Source organism: Hemitrygon akajei, chromosome 27 (genome assembly GCF_048418815.1).
Source record: "Hemitrygon akajei chromosome 27, sHemAka1.3, whole genome shotgun sequence".
In the NCBI taxonomy this organism is placed as follows: Eukaryota; Metazoa; Chordata; class Chondrichthyes; order Myliobatiformes; family Dasyatidae; genus Hemitrygon; species Hemitrygon akajei.
Window position 1 is genome coordinate 31957680 of NC_133150.1, and position 21534 is coordinate 31979213.

The following is a 21534-nucleotide window of genomic DNA, read 5'->3' on the forward strand; positions in this document are numbered from 1 at the left end:
CTCTATCCATGCCAATCATCTTTGTGATACCATGGGCTCTTATATTGTTAAGCAGCCTCCTGTATGGCACCTGGTCAAAAGCCTTCTGAAAATCCAAGTACACAACATCCACTGATTTCCTTTGTCTATCCTGATTATTTCTTCAAAGAATTTGTCAGCTGTTAGGCAAGATTTTCCTTTGTGGAAACCATGCTATGGCCTATTTTGTCATGTACCTCCAAGTACCCTGAAATCAAATCCGTAACAATTGACTCCAACATCTTCCAAACACTGACGTTCAACTAATTGGCCTATAGTTTCTTTTTTTCCCGCCCCTGATACTCTTGAACTTCTGGCATACTGCCAGTGCCTTCCACAATGAAGACCAATGAATAATACTTAAGTTCATCCGCCATTTCCTTGTCCCCCATTCCTACCTCTCCAGCATCACTTTTTCAGTGTTCTGATGTCTAATCTCACCTCCTTACACTTAATATATCTGTAGGAACTTTTCGTATCCTCATTAATATTATTGGCTAGCTTACTTTCATATTCTATCTTTTGCTTATGACTTAGTTGCCTACTGCTGGTTTTTAAAAGCTTCCCAACCTTCTCACTAGTTTTGCACTGTTATACGCCTTCTCTTTGGATTTTATGTTGGTTTTGACTTCATCAGCCACAGTTGTATCATCCTGCCTTTGGAATACTTGGTCTTTCGGAGGGGTGTATGGATTATCCAGGGAGGGGTAGCACTCTGGCAAAGGGGCTTGTAGTGTCCATTCTGCGGCAGCTCACCCACCTTTGGTCCCCACCAGACACCCAGCTCTCACCTGCAGCTCTAATTAGCTATTTGCAAGCAACAGCAGCTACATGCTGGTATATTATTTCAACAGGCAGGCTAAATCAGGTGAAGTTAGCCAGCGGCCTCATACCCAGGTGAGCTAGGGACATGCCTGTCCCAGCATGCAAAGTCAGTTCTGGTGGACTGGGCGCATGAGACCTACAGTGAGATCCAATGGCCAAGAAGGCAGTAATGCAATGTTCCATGGAGAGCAAAGGCACAGATGTCATAGTCATCCATTGAAGGCCCCAGCTTGTTATGCTTGTTTGTACCACTTAATGGACTTCCGAGATGGATAGAATAGAACTGCCCCAGTGCAATGGTTTTTGCACTTTGTAACAATTCTCCCACACAGGTTTCCTGTCACCAGACAACCACCACCACATCTTCTTTGGGATATATCTATCTCGCACCTTCTGAATTGCCCCCAGAAATTCCAGCCATTGCTGCTCTACTGTCATCCCTGCTAATGTTCCCTCCAATCAATTTTGGCCAGCTCCTCTCTCATGCCTGTGTGATTTTCTTTACTCCACTGTAGTATTGATACATCTGACTTTAGCATCTCCTTCTCAAATTGCTGTGTGAATTCCATCATATTATGAACATTTTTTCCTAAGGGTTCCTTTACATTAAGCTCTGTAATCAATTCTAGTCCATTGCACGATACCCAATCCAGAATAGCTGATCCCCTGCTGGGCTCAACCACGAGCTACTCCAAGAAGCATCTCATAGCCATTGTGCAAATTCCCCCTCTTGGGATCCAGCACCAACCTGATTTTCCCCAATCTGCCTGCATTTTGAAATCGCCCATGACCGTCGTAACTGCCCTGAACAAGCTCATCTACTTTATTCAGTATACTACGTGCATTCAAATATAACACCTGCAGTCCTATATTCATCACCCTTATTGATTTTGCCCCTTTTAAATTGTAATTCATCCCGTAGCTATAATTTTGCAGTATCATCAGCCTCTTTGCTAGCAGTTGTATTACATGACCCCATCCTCAGCCCTATCACTGCTGTCCCAACCCTCCTGCCAAATTAGCTTAAACCCTCCCGAACAGCTCTAAAAAACCTACTTGCGAAGATATTGGTCCCCTTCAGGTTCAGGTGTAACCCATCCCTTTTTGTACAGGTTGTATCTTCCCCAGAGAAATTTGAACCCCTACCCACTGCACCAGGTCCTCAGTCATGCATCTTTCTGCCAAATCATCCTATTTTTACTCTCACTGGTGTGTGGCACAGGCAGCTGTCCAGAGGTTGCTACCCTGGAGGTCCTGCTTTTCAGCTTTCTGCCTAGCTCCTTAAAATCTCTCTTTAGGATCTCCTCACTTTTTAACCTATGTCATTGTTGCCAATATGTACCAAGATTTCTGGCTGCTCACCCTCCTCCTTGAGAATGCCCTGGACCCCATCCAAGACATCCCTGGCCCTGGCACCTGGCACCTGGGAGACAACATACCGTTTGGGTGTTGCTATCGCGTTCACAGAATCCTGTCTCTATTCCTCTGAATATAGAATCTCATCAGTATTGCAGTCCTCTTCACCTCTCTTCTATTCTGAGCCACAGCGCTAGACTCAGTGCAGGAGACATGATGATGGTGGTGGTGCCCCCCCCCCCCCCAAGTAGCGGCATAGTTAGAACAAGAGAAATGGCCACAGGGGTATTCTGCACTGACTGCCCATTTCCCGTCCTTCTCCCGATAGTCACCCAGTGACCTGCCTCCTGCAACCTAGGGGTGACTACTTCCCTGTTGTTCCTATCACTTCCTCATTCTTGTGTGAGAGGCAAAGGTCATCAAGCTGCAGTTCCATTTCCTTAACACGTTCTTTGAGGAGCTGCAGCTCGGCGCACCTGGTGTGGATGTGGTTATCTAGGAGACTGGAGGTTTCTCAGAATTCCTACATTTCATTTTCAGAATTCCCCCAGAACAAGACACGCCCCGGAGCCATTTTCATAGCACTAACTCTGCCCTAACAGACGAGGAATGAAAAATAAAGGAGAAGGGGTAACTTACCAGATACTTACCTCGCCCAAGCCTGGTGAGCCAAAACCACTCCACCACTGGCCCACTCACACAATGGCCACTCTGCTTGCGCTGCCTTAATTTTTAGTCACCTTTCCTAATGAATCAGTGATTGGGTGCAGTCCAACTCCAAAAACTGCCACGAAGCACTGATTTTTAAAAACTTCAGCCGTGGATCTAAATGAAAGTATTGCTTCATCTTGTGCTCCAGCTTACTGATTGGGTGTAGTTAAGGGGGTATATAAATGCAAATTCTTGTTCAGTCAAATAAAGTTAACATGTACTGCTTGAAGAGTAGGAATTGATTTAATACAGGACAAACATGATAGTCTACCTACAAAATGGTAATGACTCAGAGGTTAGGCTACCTCATTCAACAGATTGGGAGATCCAAAATTAACATCAGCTCAACAGCTATTTTGGTTTGACTATCCTTTATCCCCTTCTATGCCTGTACTTCTGGGGCATTTCTTCCACTGATGTACAACAGATCCATTTTTCAACATTTTAAGAGGCTATTCTAGGTGTGCAACATCTAGTTCTCATCAGGTTTCATTTAGGTTTTTTTTAAACCAGTAGGGTAGTTTGAAACTGGGGGTGGGACGAAGGTCCTGGGTCCATTCATCGTGGCCACAAGTGTGGTAGCATAATCCTGTTTCACCATGTCAGCTCGTGACACTGACTACATAGAAGGTTTATAATTTTAAAGTGGTACAGATCTCTTCTATCCCTGTGGGAAGTTGTTCAGTTGTCCAATGGCCACACTGACCCCAGTCTTCAAACGTGTAAACCGTATCTGTCAAGAGATTCTTCTAGGTGGTAGCAAGGGTGATAATGCATACTAGTGCTGTAAAGTGAAATCCACACCAACTGTCATTGTCTATAACAGTGACAGAAGATAACCAGACAACAACCCACTTGTTTTCTTCCACATACCATTTCTTCCATTCCAGTCTCCATCATAATCCCCGAGGCCCAGCTAACTGTAGGCCTCCTTTGATGAATTTGTTAATGTCACTACAGAGCTTCTGGTCTGTGTGGATCAGAACAGTGCATAGTCTTCTGAAACAATTCTCAAAGACAAGCAGATACTCCCTCATCAGCATAGGAACAGGCTGTTTGGCCACAATGTTTCTGTTGAAGATGGTGACAAATGGCTGCACATCAGTGAATTTTTAGACTACAAACCTTCATACTCGAAAATTTCTACAGATGTACCGTGGAGGAGAGCATTTTAACTGGCTAACTGTATTACCGCATAGTATTTGGGGGGGGGGGGGCCGTGGTGCTACTGCATAGGATCGAAGTACGTTGCAGGGTGTTTTAATATTAGTCAGCTCCATCATGGGCACTAGCCTCCATCGTATCCATAGTATCTTCAAGGAGCAGTGCCTCAAAAAAGGTGGCATCCATCATTAGGGACCCCCATCACCTAGGACATGCCCCCTTCTCATTGTTACCATCAGGAAGAAAGTACAGAAGCCTGGAAGCACACACTCAGCAATTCAGGAACAGCTTCTTCCCCTCTGCCATCCGATTCCTAAATGGACATTGAACCCATGAACAGTACCATTACTTTTTATTTCTTTTTTTTTGCACTACTTATTTAATTTAATTATTTTATATATATATATATATATTTACTATAATTCACAGTAGTTTTTCCTGTATATTGCCATGTATTTCATCGTTCTGCTGTCGCAAAGTTAACAAATTTTGTGACATATGCTGGTGATTTTAAAGCTGATTCCAATTTACATTTCAAATGTAGAAGCAATATATAACATTCTCCAAATGAACCTTTGCCTTATGACATATTTGAGATGCAAGAAATAAAACAGCAAGAGAAAATGACAAATGTAAGTAATTTTACTAGATTCAAAATCAATTAAAAAATTGCTCCACTTTTTGCAACTGCACAGTTACCCGTCAAGCAGAGAATCTTGCTGATTACAATTTCATTCTGGAGATCTATTAATCTTTAAGCTCACCACCATTGTTTTATCTGACACGTGATACACCACTTGCGTCCCTCAATTTTGAAATTCCACTGGCAGTGTACGACTAAAAAAATTGCATTGTAAATTTAATAAAAGCAAAATACAGTACAAAAAATCTATTTTAAGATAAAAAGCAAAGCCTTTTGGAGATTAAGAGAAAGGGAGTTATGTAATTTTTTTTCTTTTTTCTAAAAAAAATCTTAACAGCATAGAATTCTGTAAAAATATTGGTGTGGATAATACTAGACTGCCAAATGTTCCATTGACTTTGCTTTATATTTGTTTTGTGCAAGTTAATACAGTAAAAAAAAATGAACACCTAATAACCGCAATTTAATTTGCAGTGACCTTCCTCACGGCCTCTTTATGCATTACCTATCCTTTCCATCCAGGTATCCATTTACTGATAAAAGGTAACAGCAAGTGGTCAACGGATGGAGGATCTTAAGAACTTAACTTTGCACCAGCCAGTCCAAACAGAGGATAAATTCTCAAACTTTCCACTTCCTTCAGCAGTCATAACTGTAGTGGCGTGCCTCTCTTTCTTTTGATAGTAGCTTTCAGGAATGCAGCAGAACTTGCTTCATTGCATGTTGTGTTTCACTAGTTGCACCTTATAACTGAGGCGTGGAAGGTTACAATGGACTGAGGCAGGTGGTCAGATAGATGTTGGCTGCCTCAAAATTCTCATCCCATTGTTTCTTCCTTCAACTGATCAACAGTATTTGGGTCCTTCAGTTATCATTTTGAAACATTTCTGCCTAAAAGAGCAAGTTACTATCCCTCTCTGCTGGTGCTTTGACAGCATTGGTTTAAGTACTTGTATATCAAAAAAAAATGAGGTAAAACAAGTGTGAGAGGAAGATCAGTATATTGAATTGTCCATGTTTCCACTCCTCTGCCTCTCTAATCCCCCTTCAACAGAGCAACTTTCCAGTCTAATTTTCCAGTTTCTTGCTGTTTGCCAATATACTGAAAAAGCATGGGTTTGACCTCGAAGGCATTAATCAACCTGGTTTACATAATGGAACCCCCTGCTGATAAAAGAACGCACAATATAATGATTAAAGACACATGATAGACATTTTGAAGCGATTAGGTGAGGAAGTGGAGCAGAAGAGAGAAGTGACACCGAATGCTGTTGCTTCAAGCTTTCTTCAGACAAGCAGTACCTTTAAGCAGAGTTACCTCAGCTGATTTCTGGATTTTGTTTTAAAAAAAGGTGCTTGAACACTGCACCATTCTGCCTTTTTGGTGATGGCATGAGATGTGGCCTCACAAAAGGGGAAAACAAAGGAGAACAATAAAAAAAAAGTCAGGAGAAGCCTTGATTTGAAATTCTAAAGCTGCAAAGCTCTGAGAATCACCAGCTACTCTTTCAAAAAGCTTGATGACTTCAAGATGAATTCTCTTACTCAGCTGCTAAAGAAATGTTTTCAAGCTATTACCTGTTCTGCTAGCTACACTTCCAGAAAGCAAGTGTATTTTAACCGTAAGAGTTACTACAAAGTCAAAGGGAGACCCAAAAAAATAACAATTAGAATCTGACCCAATACATCAAAATATCCTTACACTTCATAAATGATCACATGGGCTGTTCATTCAGCCAAGTGACCAATTCCTTTTCTGTCTAAAAGACACACATATTAACTGAATGACACCTTATAAAATGGCAATTGCACTGTAACTTGTAACATTCTAGTTCCATTGCACAACATAGTCAAAGTTTCTGAGAGCTTGGGAAAAAGAGGGAGAAGGCAGAGTAGGAGAAAGTAGTTAACTGGAGAGTCAGTCCTCAAATTTCGTGAGACCACACCTTGCACTTTTTATATCCTGCACATTGACATTAAGCCTCTTTTATGTTGCTTTAAGCACTTTGCATTTCTTGACCAATCCTGTAGCTCATGATCTTGTTCCAATCGACTTTTGTGCGGGTTACTGGCAAGCTCCTGCGTAAGGCTTTGAAGGTGGTATCAGACATGGCATTGTAATTCTCACAGATTGCAGTCTGAAACAAGAAAGAATTGTTAAAACTCACTGGAATAACCTCAATAGGAAAATATTTTAAAAGTGCAGAGGAAAAAAATCATTAATCCCCTTCTGAGCAGTGTTAAAACTTTGGCAAAATCCACTGTATTTAAATGTTCACATCTTAATTTAGCCAAAACAAAATTCTACCTGTTTCTTCCAATTTATTCCTATGTCCCTGAAAAGCTTCCTTCACAGTTCCATCATCATCCAAATGAGTTAAAGAGACATTGCCTCATCTGAGCTTCAGCCATTTATGTAGATTATAGTACTTCTCATAATTAACCAAGGCTCATTTCCTATCAATCTTAGAACACAAGAACATAAGAAATATGAGCAGAAATAGGCCATCTGGCCTGTTAAGCCTTCTCGGCCATTCAGTAAGATCATGGCTGATCTGACCATGGACTCATCTCATCTGCCTTTTCCTCATAACCTTATTTCTCATACTATGCAAAAATTTATCTATCTTAATTTTTAAACAATTATTTGTCTTAAATACATTCACTGAGAGAGCCTCCACTGCTTCACTGGTCTCCTCAAGGTCTAACACCCTCATATCTGGAATCAACCTGGTGAACCTCCTCTGCACCTCCTCCAAAGCCAGTATATCCTTCTTCACAAGTATGGAGACCAGAACTACACACAGTACTCCAAGTGCAGCCTCACCAGTACCCTATACAGTTGCAGCATAACCTTCCTGCTCTTAAATTCAATCCCTCTAGCAATGAAGGCCAGCGTTCCATTTGCCTTCTCGATAACCTACTGCACCTGCAAACTAACCTTCTGTGATTCATGCACAAGCACTCCCAAGTCCCTCTGCACAGCAGCATGCTGCAATTTTTTACCATTTAAATAATCTGTTCTTTTATTTTCCCTTCCAAAGTGGATGACCTTGTATTTACCAACATTGTACTCCATCTGCCAGAGCCTTGTCCATTCATCTATCTAGATCTCTCGATGAACAATATCCTGACATATGAGGCATCATTTTATAGGTGGGACAGGATAGAGTGGAGGGCCAAGGCTTTAGGAAAGTGCATTGAGGTACTTTCTGTGATTAAACACTGCCAGGGAAAACCAGAAACCATGGCTGACTGCAGAGGTTCGTGCACTGCTAAGGGATCAGGGCATTGCCTTCAGACTGGGGGACAATTTTATACAATCCATTACCAGCCACTCAAAGCACTTAACGTTTATTGAAGTCAGTACCACTGGGCAGTAATCATTTCGGCTAGTTATCGTTGCTCCTTTGGGTACTGGAATGATACCGACTGCCTTGAAGCAGGGACAGTGGACCATTTCAGAGAGATTATCTGCCAAGACCTCTGCTAGCTGGGCTGCAGAGCCCATCAGCACCTGACCAGGTATACTGTCTGGCCCTGCAACTTTGCATGGTTTTCCCCTGGCTAGGGTCCTTTTCACTTTGGCTGTGGACAGACAGGGTGCTTGTTCCTCAGGAAGAGAGGGGACTTCCCTCGATGTCACATCATTCAATTGGTCAAATCGTGTCTAGAAAGCATTCAGCCCATCAGGAAGGGAGGTGGTGTTGTCACTGATGCACAAAATGGACGTAATCAGTTATGGGTGAATACCTTGCCACATGTGCTGCATGTCCCTGGTGTCACAACAGTCTCTGTGGATTCTCTATGCATACTCACGCTTCGCCTCCCTAACAGGAGCGCATCGCTCTTGCTGTCCTAAGGTTCGTCCTGTCCCCTGATCTGAAGGCAACAAATGCCCTGCTCTCTAAGGAGTGCACGAACCTCCGCAATCAACCATGGTTTCTGGTTTTCCCTGGCAGTGCAGTGTTTAATCATGGAAATGTCTTCAAAGTACTTCCCTAAATGGCCAGTCACCGATCACACATATTCATTAATGATGACTGTGGGTAACCGCCTGCCTGAATATGCTCCAGTCCATGCTTTTGAAGCAGTTCAGCAGTGTTGAGGTGGCACCTTGTGGCCAGGTCCTGATCTCCCTTGTGAACTGATTTGACTTGTTCAGCCAGTGGTCTGTGTGCAGGATTTAGGAAAACGGATTTGCCCGCAAAAGTGGTGGAGGAGGGTTTGATTTCAATATTTAATTGAAGTTTTGATAAGTACACGGAAGGGAGGGGTATGGAGAACTATGGTCCAGGTACTGGTTGATGGAACCAGCAGATAGTTTAGCATGGACTAGATGGGCATAAGGGCTTGTTTCTGTGCTGTGCTCTATGACTATGCTGAGAGGTATGTATCACTAAATGGATCAATCATTTACTAGCAGAGGAGGTGAAATTTCTTCAGGCGACTGAATATGATGATTCCTTTGCACTGTGGGGGGGGGGGGGGAACCAAAATTTATTTTAAAAAACACATGAAGCCAGCTACATACCTGGTAACCACTCTCAGCCACTTCAATCAGTTTCACAAGCTCCTTTGCAGTTTGGGACTCATTCTATATAGATGTAAAAAAAAGTCAGGAATATAAAAATATTTTGAATAGCATTACATCAAACATAAATATTAGGAATAAAATAATAATAATTTTCTTTATAGAGCACTTTTCATACAGATGATGCAGTTTAAAGTGCTTTACAATGGGATAAAAGTATAAACATGAAAATAAAATTAGAAAATAAGACAAAAAGACTCTAGTTAAAAGCAAGGTTAGATAAATAGGTTTTGAGCTGGCGTTTAGAATTGTCAGCTGTCAATTAGAGTTGTCAATTGTCATCTACATCCCTTATAGTTTTAGGTATTGAATTCCACAGTTTAGGAGCATAGTTCAAAAAAGTTGACCTGCCAATTATCTTTTGAGGGAAATTGCTTAAATTGAAGAGACCAGTGGAAGAAGACCTGAGAACTCAAGGATTATAAATACATGGGTATTAGATTGCACACAGAGCTGATATCACACACTAACTCAGAAAATTACAGGAATTGAACCGTTTTAGTAACTAAAAATAAACTTGGAATAAATATTCACTTAGCCCAAATCAGCAAAGTTAGACAAAAAAAATCTTGAGCTCTCTTATCCACGCAGAGACTCGACCCATAACCTAGTCCACAAACCCAGTACTTACTGCATTGTACAGGCCTTCCCAGCCATAACTGGCATCACAAACAAGGCCTGCCATAGAACCATGGAACATTACAGCACAGAAACAGGCCTGTTTAGCCTTCTTGGTTGTGCCAAACCATTTTTCTGCCTAGTCCCACTGACTTGCACCTGGTCCATATCCCTCTATAAACCTCTCATCCATGTACCTGTCCAAGTTTTTCTTAAATGTTAAAAGTGAGCCCGCATTTACAACTTCATCTGGCAGCTCATTCCACACTCCCACCACTCTCTGTGTGAAGAAGCGCCCCCCCCCCCCACTGTTCCCTTTAAACTTTCCCCCCTTCACCCTTAACCCATGTCCTTTGTTTTTTTTTCTCCCGTAGACTCAGTGGAAAAAGCCTGCTTGCATTCACTCTATCTATACCCATCATAATTTTATATACCTCTATCAAATCTCCCCTCATTCTTCTATGCTCCAGGGAATAAAGTCCTAACCTATTCAACCTTTCACTGTAACTCAGTTTCTCAAGTCGCGGCAACATCCTTGTAAACCTTCTCTGCACTCTTTCAACCTTATTAATATCCTTCCTGTAATTTGGTGACTAAAACTGCACACAGTCAGACTTGGTCAGTTTATACCCTTAAATCCGTTAATAATCTTCAATCACTCTTGAATTTTCGTTTTATGTATGGGATACAGCTAACTACAACTTTCCGATCTGTAGCGTAGACCAGCAGTACTCCAGCTACAGCTCCCCATGTAGTGATAATTGGAATCCAATTTTTCAGCAGCTACCCGTGTCTGGGCCCAAGAATTCGCTCCAACATCCTGGTGGCCGTTTGTCCCCTCCCGATCGACTGTTTGCCTGCCCACATGCCGACAGAAATGTTTTAATAGCTAGTTAATCCCTGTTCCCAAGTAACACCAGCATTCAAAGCTGTAAACTAAATATCTTGTTTAACTTGCTCCCATGGCAAATGGTACAGTTGTAAGATTCCTTGGTGCAACTGCTCAGGAACTGCAGAAAATAGATACTCCACATCTGCACCCTGTGAGGATTTCAGCATTAGTCAGGACATTACTAGTGATCTGCTGGGGAGGTAAAGACCTTTCATATGCATATATGGAAAAGCAGAATCCAGAATTTTCCACTGGTTAAAGAGAGATATGCAAAAGGACCTAGTGCTTTCCCAGTGTACATGACGAATAAACTCTTCTTGGGCTTCCAGCCGGGTACAGGTATCGTGTTTAACCGACATTTCGATGACAAACTCTGTCATTTTCATCAGAGATGATGCCTGAGCATGTTCAGTCCGTTGGTATTTATACCTCCGTCATCCTTCTCTCCAGATTGGTTAGTCCTCATCCAATCAGGTTTCTATTGTTCCAACTTGTTTACAATCAAATTCCAGTTCTCATGTAGAATTCTAACAGAAGTAGAACAGCAGAAACTTAATTGGATGAGGACTAAGTATTCAGGAGGGGCAGACAACAGGGGTACGAATACCACCAGATTAGACATACCCAGACATAATCCCTGATGAAGATGGCAGAGTTTGTCATCGGAATGTCAGTTAAAATTGAAACCTGTACCCAGATGGAAACCCAAGAAGAGTTTGAAGAAATGCACATGGAATTTTTTTTTTGGGGGGGGGGGGGGAAATTCAGGCCATAAATTTTGGGACCTCCAAACTGGAATTCTGCATATCCTGCCATCTTACCTACCTCTTACGACCTATAATATATTACATTCAAGTTTGAGGACTACTCAACTGTATTTTGATTCACCCTCTTTGGAAGTTTGCTGGCATCATCTTTCATTTAAGATGTTTCCAATCTCCTGTAAATTTTATGTTTTGCTTGGGAAAGAAACAAATGGCACTGTACTCAGATGCAGCAGCCACTCTGGGTCCAATCAAAGGTGTATTTGTTCGTCCTGTATTTTTTTTTAGTCACTGCTGAACACTAAGAACATCAAGCAGGAGTATCCCATCAGCAAGTTGCCCTATAGCAATGAAGCTGGACTGTTGGCATACTGTTGTGCCTCGACAGTGCAAGTGATGGTCTTGGACAGTTCTGTTAGAATTGCAAGACCCTGGTAGACAATAGTAATGTAGTATTCTGCAAGTCGGGTTCACTAGTGAGACTGACGGCGGGGAGCTGTGATGTGAAGCCCCTGGCTGGCCTGTCGCAGCCGCCTAGCTGATGAGACGCCAAGGCGGTGCAGGAAAGCCTCTGTGGGTGTGCTGGAATCTGTACTGGGTTGGAGCTGGTGCCTCCTATCAGTGCTGCTCTTTGGAATTCACTGGAAAGAAGAACAAGCTGGACCAGAATTACAGTCGTGCAACTCAGGGACTTGAGCTATATAATCGTACTATATGTCCTATTTGTGCTATGTGTTGTTGGTAATGTGTGTTGCACCTTGGCCCTGGAGGAACACTATTTTGTGTATGGGTGAATAGTAATTAAACTTGAACTTGAAAAAGGTGTTTATTTCCAGTATGATGTGGAAATCCAGATATAAAATTGAGGGAGAGTCTTCTCACTTCTTACTTCATTGGAACAATGCTGAGATCCATGTTATATTTATTGTTTCAAAATCCAGGAACTTACCATGCAATTGTGTATTGATGGAGCCATTACAAAGATCTGCAGCTATTTCCAAATAACTTAATATCACTTCAATGATATTTAGGGATGGATGTTAAATTTTTCTTTCCAGCAATGCCCACATTCCACAAAAGGACTAGACAGATAACAAACACAAGAAAATCTGCAGATGCTGGAAATCCAAAGCAACACACACAAGATGCTGAAGGAACTCAGCAGCCCAGACAGCATCTATGGAAAAGAGTAAACTGTCGATATTTTGGGCTGAGACCCTTCATCTGTCCTGATGAAGGATCTGGACAGATAATATTCTTTCAGCTACATTTTCATTGATCATGGAACCTCCCTGCAGTTTTTGTTTATATTTCAAGTTATAGTAGACAACAGATGAATTGAGAGCTGAACATTACAAAAAAGTACTAGTTAATCTCAGTTAAAACCAGTAAATTTTCTGCATCATTCTGAGAATGTACATTAATCTTAAATAAACTTTGACTTACTGTGATTTGCAAGGATTCCTGGATGTCTTTATGACTCATCAGTTGAACATTACCATCTTCATAATAGTGAACCTTGAAAGACATTACATGTTTAATACAATTTGTTTGTTATAATTGAATTTGTACAAATACAATAACAGCAAGACACACCTGAATCTTCAGAACTCCAGTAAGCTGAGCTGATGGAGGAGTAATTGTGAACTTCCACTCCGATCGCCAACGTCCGTTCCTTTAATAAGTGGATTTTAAGAATGCACATAATTTAGTAACTGAAAAAAGACTCGGAACAAACATTCACTTAGTCCAAATTGGCAAAGGAAGACAAAGAAAAGTATAAAGAAACAGAAAATACAGATGGGATCAAATTAGCAAATAGTATCAAAACAGTTTATACACCTGTTGGCACTCAAAGGAACAGAAGAGCTAAAGTAAATATTAATCCCTTGGAAATGAGACTGGGGAACTAAATATGAGAAAAAAGTAACAGATATTCTAACACTTCCAGTGATCCTTCATGATAGCGAACACTAAAAGCTCAGATGGGCACCACAGTACTGTACTGGTTAGCATGACACTATTACAGCTCGGGGAGTCAGAGCTCAGAGTTCAATTCTGGCATCCTATGAAAGAAAGCTTGTACATTCTTCCTGTGTAGGCCTGCGTATCCTTCAAGTATTCTGGTTTCCTCACACAGTTCAAAGATGTACTGGTTAGTAGGTTAAATGGTCATTGGAAACTGCCCTGTGATTAGGTGAAGGTTAAATTGGGGGGTTGCTGGGTGCTGTGGCTCTGTGGCCCAGAAGGGTCTGTTCCGCACTGTATCTCTAAACAATAAATTCAAAAGGTTTCAGACAAGAACTTAAAACAATCTTAACATGCTTCGGTAAACTGATAAGATGAAGACCAACAGTCCTGTGCTATTCTGTGTTCTATGTTCTACCAGTCCCTCAGATCTGAAAGCCTACATCCTGGAGTCTTAAAGAAAATGGTTGCAGAGAATAACATACATGTTGGTTGTAATCTGATAAAATTCTTTGAATTCTACAGAATTCCCAAAGGATTAAAAAACCACAAACATATTTCAGAAAAGAAGTAAAACTGAAAGCAAGATACTACAGGTCACGTAGGCTAACATAAGTAATTGGAGAAATGCTGCAATACATTGTTGAGGTTAAGGCAGGACATTTGAGAAATCAACATGATTTACTTGGAATTCTTTGATGATATAACAAACAGAATGAATAAAGTCAAATCAAAACCTGGATTTCTGTTAAGAATAAGGTGTCACATAAAAGGTAACAGCATTGGTTAACAGCACATGGGGATGGGGTAATATATTGGTATCTACTCCTGATTCTTGTGTTCTTATACAAATCAGAAAATTAAACACTGCTCTATCATTTTATTGCTCTGAATAGCCTGCAAATTTTCTATCTAACTTCCATAACCAACACCTTTTCACCACATTCAACTGCCAAATGAAATGGTGTTAACTTCTGGAGTCATGTTAGGTATTTTGCAAACATAACTTTCATTCCTCCTTGCAACTGAGAATAAGTTCAAGGTTATGGATGAAATATAGAATAAAACAGTCTTAAGGTGTCAATAAATAGTTTAAAAAGTATCAGACTGATTGGACCTTTATTCTCAAAAAAAACTACCAATTTACAAGCAGCACTGTGAATAAAATCTTATGATTTACTTTTGATGTGTTGATTTATGGATAAATAATTTTAAGGACACCAGACAGAATTCCTTTTTTTTTGTTAAAACAATACCACAGGTTTCTTTTATAGTCACGTTAAATTAAAGGAACTTGCTTCAGGCGAGAGTCAACCCAGATTATACGTCTGAACCCACAGCCTAGCTCAAAGATGAATGCACCACTCAAAGTAGCAAGGATTAAACACAATTTCCTCCTATCTTCTTGGTACCAATTCTCTCACTGGTTCATCATTCCACTGGGATGTCTTTCAGTGTTCATTCTTCATCATTAAGGATCGCCACCACTCAGGATGTTCTGTTTTATTACTACCAGAGAGGAGTGCAGGAACCACAAGACATACACTCAACATTTTAAGACAACTTCTACCCCTCCGCCATCAGATTTCTGAATAGACAATGAACCTATGAACAAGGCCTCACTGTTTTTGCATTACCTATTTAATTCATTTTTTAGATTTAATTCAGGGGTTCACAATGAACCCCTTGCTTAATGATATTGATCCCTGGTACAAAAAAGGATGGGAACTCCTGATCTCATTCAATTTTTTTTTAATACATCTCCTAGTGTAATTCGTATTTAATGTATTGTAGCGATGTGCTACACACAGCGCTGAAATAATGACACGCAGTCGGTAAGTCATTTCAAGACTAGTTTATTCAAACTTCGCGGCGCTGGCATTTAATCCCTAGCGCCCGCCCTCTCCAGGCGGAAATGACGTCAGAGGTGCATTACCAAAGTCTCTCCCCGTGTGCTGGCTATTTGTGAGCCGGTTCGCCTGTGCAGAAAGTGGGTTGCCACATAATCCCGCCCCAGAACCGGCGATACACCCCCCAACGTCCACAGTCTGGATCAGCCTCTGTTTGGGAGGTCTGCCTCTGCGCCACGGTGCCTGAACCTCGACCAGCTGCGCCAAGTCCACATGGGCTGGTTTGAGTCGGTCCACTGTCAAAACCTCCTCTTTCCCCCCAATGTCCAGAACGTACGTGGACCCGTTGTTGTTGATCACCTTGAACGGCCTCTCGTATGGCAGCTGTAGCGGTGCCCGGTGTCTGCCCCTTCGTACAAACACAAACTTACAGTTCTGCAGGTCTTTGGGTACATGGGTCAGGGTCCGTCCGTGCTGTGAAGTTGGTACAGGGGCCAGGTTGCCGAGCCTTTCGTGCAGCCTGTCCAGGACTGCTGAGGGTTCTTCCTCTTGCCCCCTTAGGGCTGGCATGAACTCTCCTGGGACGGCCAGGGCTGCGCCGTACACCAACTCGGCCGACGAGGCGTGCAGATCCTCTTTGGGCGCTGTGCAAATTCCAAGCAGGACCCAGGGAAGCTCGTCCACCCCAGTTAGGTCCTCTCAGGCGGGCCATGAAAGCCAACTTCAAGTGACGGTGGAAGCGTTCCACTAGTCCGTTCGACTGTGGGTGGTAGGCAGTAGTGTGGTGTAGCTGCGCTCCCAACAGGCTGGCCACAGCTGACCACAGGCTGGAGGTGAACTGGGCGCCTCTATCGGAGGTAATGTGGGCCGGTACCCCGAAGCGTGCTACCCAGATTGCGATCAGTGCTCAGGCGCAGGAATCGGCAGATGTGTTGGTGAGCGGGACCGCCTCTGGCCACCTCGTGAACCGGTCTACCATAGTTAGGAGGTACCGCACTCCTCGGGACACTGGTAGGGGGCCCATGATATCCACATGAATATGGTCGAACCTCCAGTGGGTGGGTGCAAACTGCTGAGGTGGGGCTTTAGTATGCCGCTGCACCTTGGCTGTTTGGCACTGCACGCACGTTCTGGCCCATTCACTGACCTGCTTGCGAAGTCCGTGCCACGTGAACTTGCTGGAGACCAGCCGGATGGTTGTCCTGATAGATGGGTGCACCAAACCGTGTATGGAGTCTAAAACTTGCCACCTCCAGGCTGCCGGAACGATGGGGCGAGGTTGGCCGGTAGCCATGTCACACAGGAGGGTCCTATCACCTGGGCCTACTAGAAAGTCTTGCAGATGCAAGCCCGAGACTGTGGTCCTGTAGCTGGGCATCTCGTCGTCTGCCTGCTGCACCTCCGCCAGTGCTGCATAGTCCACCCCCAGGGACAGGGCCTGGACAGCTGGTCTGGAGAGTGCGTCCGCCACAACGTTGTCCTTTCCCGAGACATGCTGGATGTCCGTCGTGTACTCTGAGATGTAGGACAGATGTCGCTGCTGGCGAGCCGACCAGGGATCGGACACCTTCATGAATGCAAAGGTCAATGGTTTGTGGTCCATGAATGCGGTGAATGGCCTGCCTTCTAAGAAGTACCTGAAATGCCGGATTACCAGATACAGTGCCAACAGCTCCCAGTTGAAAGCACTATACTTGAGTTCGGGTGGCTGTAGGTGCTTGCTGAAGAACGCCAGGGGTTGCCAGCGCCCCTTGATGAGCTGCTCCAGCACCCCACCGACTGCTGTGTCGGATGCGTCCACCGTGAGTGCGGTCGGAATGTCCGTTCTGGGGTGCACCAGCATCGCGGCATCTGCCAAGGCTTCCTTGGCTTTAACGAAAGCAGCCGCAGCCTCCTTGTCCCAAGTAATGTCCTTGCCTTTACCCGACATCAGGGTGTACAAAGGGCGCATGATACGGGCTGCTGAGGGGAGGAAACGGTGGTAGAAGTTCATCATACCAACGAACTCCTGCAGGCCTTTGATCGTGTTGGGCTGGGCAAAGTGGTGGATCGCGTCTACCTTGGCGGGCAGAGGTGTTGCCCCGTCTTTGGTAATCCTGTGGCCCAGGAAATCAATGGTATCGAGACCAAACTGGCATTTGGCCGGGTTGATCGTGTGGCCGAAATCACTCAGGCGGGAGTAGAGCTGGCGGAGGTGGGACAGATGATCCTGACAACAACTGCTGGCTATAAGGATGTCGTCCAAATAGATGAACGCAAAGTCCAGGTCGTGTCACACCGCATCCATTAGCCGCTGGAACGTCTGTGCGGCATTCTTCAGGCCGAACGGGGTGATGAGTGCTGTTTTGGGGATGTCTTCAGGGTGCACCGGGATTTGATGGTATCCCCGGATGAGGTCTATTTTGGAAAAGATTCTTGCCCCGTGCAGGTTTGCTGCAAAGTCCTGTATGTGCGGCACGGGGTAGCGGTCTGGAGTTGTAGCCTCGTTCAGTCTGCGGTAGTCGCCGCATGGTCTCCAACCCCCAGCTGCTTTGGGCACCATGTGCAGGGGGGAGGCCCATGGGCTGTCGGACTTCCGTACGATCCCCAATTCCTCCATCCTCTTGAACTCCTCTTTCGCCAGGCGGAGCTTTTCCGGGGGGAGCCTTTGTGCGCGGGCGTGGAGGGGTGGTCCCTGGGTCGAGATGTGGTGCTGTATCCTGTGTCTGGGCATGGCTGCCGTGAACTGCGGTGCCAGAATCGATGGAAAGTCCGCCAGGATTCTGGTGAATTCATTGTCCGACTGCGTGATGGAGTCCAGGTGTGGGGCCGGCAACTTGGCTTCACCCAGGGAGAACGTCTGGAAAGTCTCGGCATGTACCAGTCTTTTCCCTTGCAAGTCGACCAGCAGGCTGTGAGCTCGCAAGAAGTCCGCCCCCAGGAGTGGTTGGGCCACCGCGGCCAGTGTGAAGTCCCACGTGAACCGGCTGGCGCCGAACTGCAGCTGCACTGTGCAGGTGCCGTAGGTCCGTATCATGCTGCCGTTTGCAGCCCTCAGGGTGGGTCCTGGCTTCCTGTTGCGGGTGTCGTACCCCGTCGGGGGCAAGACGTTGATCTCCGCTCCGGTGTCGACCAAGAAGCGGCGTCCCGACTGTTTGTCCCAGACGTACAAGAGGCTGTCCTGGTGGCCAGCCGCCATAGTCATTAGCGGCAGCTGGCCCTGGCCCTGGGCCTTGCAGGGCGGGCGACAACAGTGGGCTTTTGTGCCCCACCGCTGGTGGTAGAAACACCTCCTCACTCCTGCCTCTGTGTTGTGTGCGCCCCCTCTGCCGGGCCTGGTCTGGTCCGCTGTTGGGCGCGTGGCCTGGTAACCTGACCGACCGACGCCATGCTCTCCCTCTTGGCTTTCCACAGCACGTCTGCCTGGGCCGCCACCTTCCGGGGGGTGCTGAAATCTGCATCAGCCAGCAGCAGATGTATGTCCTCGGGCAGTCGCTCTAGGAACACTTGCTCGAACATGAGGCAGGGCTTGTGTCCGTCAGCCAGGGACAGCATCTCGTTCATCAATGCTGATGGCAGTCTGTCTCCCAAACCGTCCAGGTGAAGCAGGCGGGCACCCCGCTCACGCCGTGAGAGGCCAAAGGTCTCAATGAGCAGCACTTTGAATGCTTCATATTTGCCTTCTTCCGGGAGCGACTGTATGAAGTCCGCAACCTGGGCGGCCGTCTCCTGGTCAAGGGTACTCACCACGTGATAGTAACGCATGGAATCAGGATATCTGCCGAATCTGGAACTGGGCTTCTGCTTGGCTAAACCACACGCGTGGTCGCAGCATCCAGAAAGTCGGCAGTTTTAGTGAAACTGTGTGAACAGATGAAAAGTCGGTCGTCTTTGGTCCAAATCCTGCTTGGACCGTCGGGGTCACCAATGTAGCGATGTGCTACACACAGTGCTGAAATAACAACACGCAAGTCGTTTTGAGACTAGTTTATTCAAACTTCGCGGTGCTGGCATTTAATCCCTAGCGCCCACCCTCTCTGGGCGGAAATGACGTCAGAGGTGCATTACCAAAGTCTCTCCCCGCGCGCTGGCTATTTGTGAGCCGGTTCGCCTGCGCAGAAAGTGGGTCGCCACAGTATTACACTGTAATGTTGCTGTAAAATAACAAATTTCAACACATATCAGTAATATTAAATCTCATTCTGATTCAATATTCCATTCATAGAGAAATTCCCAGCAAGCATCAATATGCAACTTAATCTATCCCTAATTACCAATGCACAAACACAATTCTTCCAGCAGACAAAAGTTATCAGCAGCAAGAAAACTGCCTGAACCACTACTTCCTTATTGTCCTCATTTGAAACTCAAAATACATACAATCTTGTCACTAGGTTTGTGACAGGGATAGCTAACCATAAAACAAGTGTTGAAGACGTGACCTCACTCTGCAGAAACAACCAGACTTGCAACTGAAACCATAAGACGTAGTTGCAGAATTAGGCCATTTGGCCCAGTGAGACTGCTCCACTATTCCAAAGAAAAGACTGATTATTGACTTCAGGAGAGGGAAAGCACAGGTCCATAAGCCAGTGATCATTAACTTTAAATTCCTGAGTGTCAGTATCTCAGAGGACTTGTCCTGGACCCATCATGTAAATATGATTGCGAAGAAAGTATGACAGCACCTCCACTTCCTCAAGAGTCTCTGGAGGTTCGACATGTCATTGAAAACGTTGGCCTTTGAGCGAAAAATCCTACCAAAGGTAGTGGATTCGGCCCAGTACATCACAGGTTAAAAACCCTCCCTACCACTCAGCACATCTACATGAAATGTTGCTGTAGAAAAGCAACATCCAAAGACCCTCACCACCCAGGACATGCTCTTTTTTCGCTGCTACCATCAGGTAGAAGGTACAGGTACCTCAGGACTTGCACCGTCAGGTTCAAGAACAGTTACTACTCCTTAACCATCAGGCTCTTGAACAAAAGGGGGTAGCTACACTCATTTAAGGACTGTTAAATTGTTATTTCATGCTCAATATTTGTTGCTATTATTATTAGATAGATAGATAGATACTTTATTCATCCCCATGGGGAAATTCAACTTTTTTTCCAATGTCCCATACACTTGTTGTAGCAAAACTAATTACATACAATACTTAACTCAGTGAAAAATATGATATGCATCTAAATCACTATCTCAAAAAGCATTAATAATAGCTTTTAAAAAGTTCTTAAGTCCTGGCGGTTGAATTGTAAAGCCTAATGGCATTGGGGAGTATTGACCTCTTCATCCTGTCTGAGGAGCATTGCATCGATAGTAACCTGTCGCTGAAACTGCTTCTCTGTCTCTGGATGGTGCTATGTAGAGGATGTTCAGAGTTTTCCATAATTGATCGTAGCCTACTCAGCGCCCTTCGCTCAGCTACCGATGTTAAACTCTCCAGTACTTTGCCACCACGAAGAAGAGGGCGCTCTCCACAACTGACCTATAGAACATCTTCAGCATCTCACTACAGACATTGAATGACGCCAACCTTCTAAGGAAGTACAGTCGACTCTGTGCCTTCCTGCACAAGGCATCTGTGTTGGCAGTGTGTTATCTGCATTACAGTTTGTTTACAGTTTATAGTTAACTGATGTTTACAGTTTATAGTTACTGCTCTATAGATTTGCTAAGTATGTCTGCAGAAAAAGAATCTCAGGGTTGTATGTAGTGTCATCTATGTAATCTGATAATAGATTTTACATTGAATTTTGAAAATACAAAGCAAAAAAGACATCAGGAATGCTCCGTATTGCAACATCTGCAAAATTGACATGTGACTGAAATAACGAGCTGAAGTTCAGACATGACATTTGACATTGGAACTCTATTTACTCATCATTAAGAAGAACACTTACCAAAAATTACTTGGCTGAAACTGATGGTTTTCAATGCAAGCTATAATAGTCTGCTGGCCATTAAGCGTCTTACCATATATCTGCAAAATAAAGCAAGGCAGAAAAAAAAGACTGTCAAGTTTCTGTTACAATTGATTTTGGTCTATTTCTTGTATTAGTATCTGTACTAGGCATTTATTTAGCTTCCACTTGTTCAGGAAAGCAAACTATGTTTTGTGTCTTTATTCATCAATGCTCTAAAATTG

At 44.1% G+C, this 21534-nt stretch overlaps 1 protein-coding gene and 1 pseudogene across 1 annotated transcript in view; both read right to left on the reverse strand.

Annotated features, from left to right (window-relative positions):
* Positions 1–4698: 4698 nt before the first annotated feature.
* Positions 4699–21534, reverse strand: part of capza1b (capping actin protein of muscle Z-line subunit alpha 1b) — a 65165-nt gene continuing 48329 nt past the window's right edge. Inside the window, exons 6-10 of the mRNA XM_073030577.1 lie at positions 21290–21369; positions 13182–13260; positions 13032–13103; positions 9252–9314; positions 4699–6855 (exon numbers count right to left, since the gene is read on the reverse strand). Coding sequence (XP_072886678.1) covers positions 6715–6855; positions 9252–9314; positions 13032–13103; positions 13182–13260; positions 21290–21369 — 435 coding nt within the window. The 3' untranslated portion in view covers positions 4699–6714. The remainder of the gene's footprint in view (positions 6856–9251; positions 9315–13031; positions 13104–13181; positions 13261–21289; positions 21370–21534) is intronic.
* LOC140717234 (cytochrome b-c1 complex subunit 10 pseudogene) lies at positions 10284–11477 on the reverse strand (annotated as a pseudogene).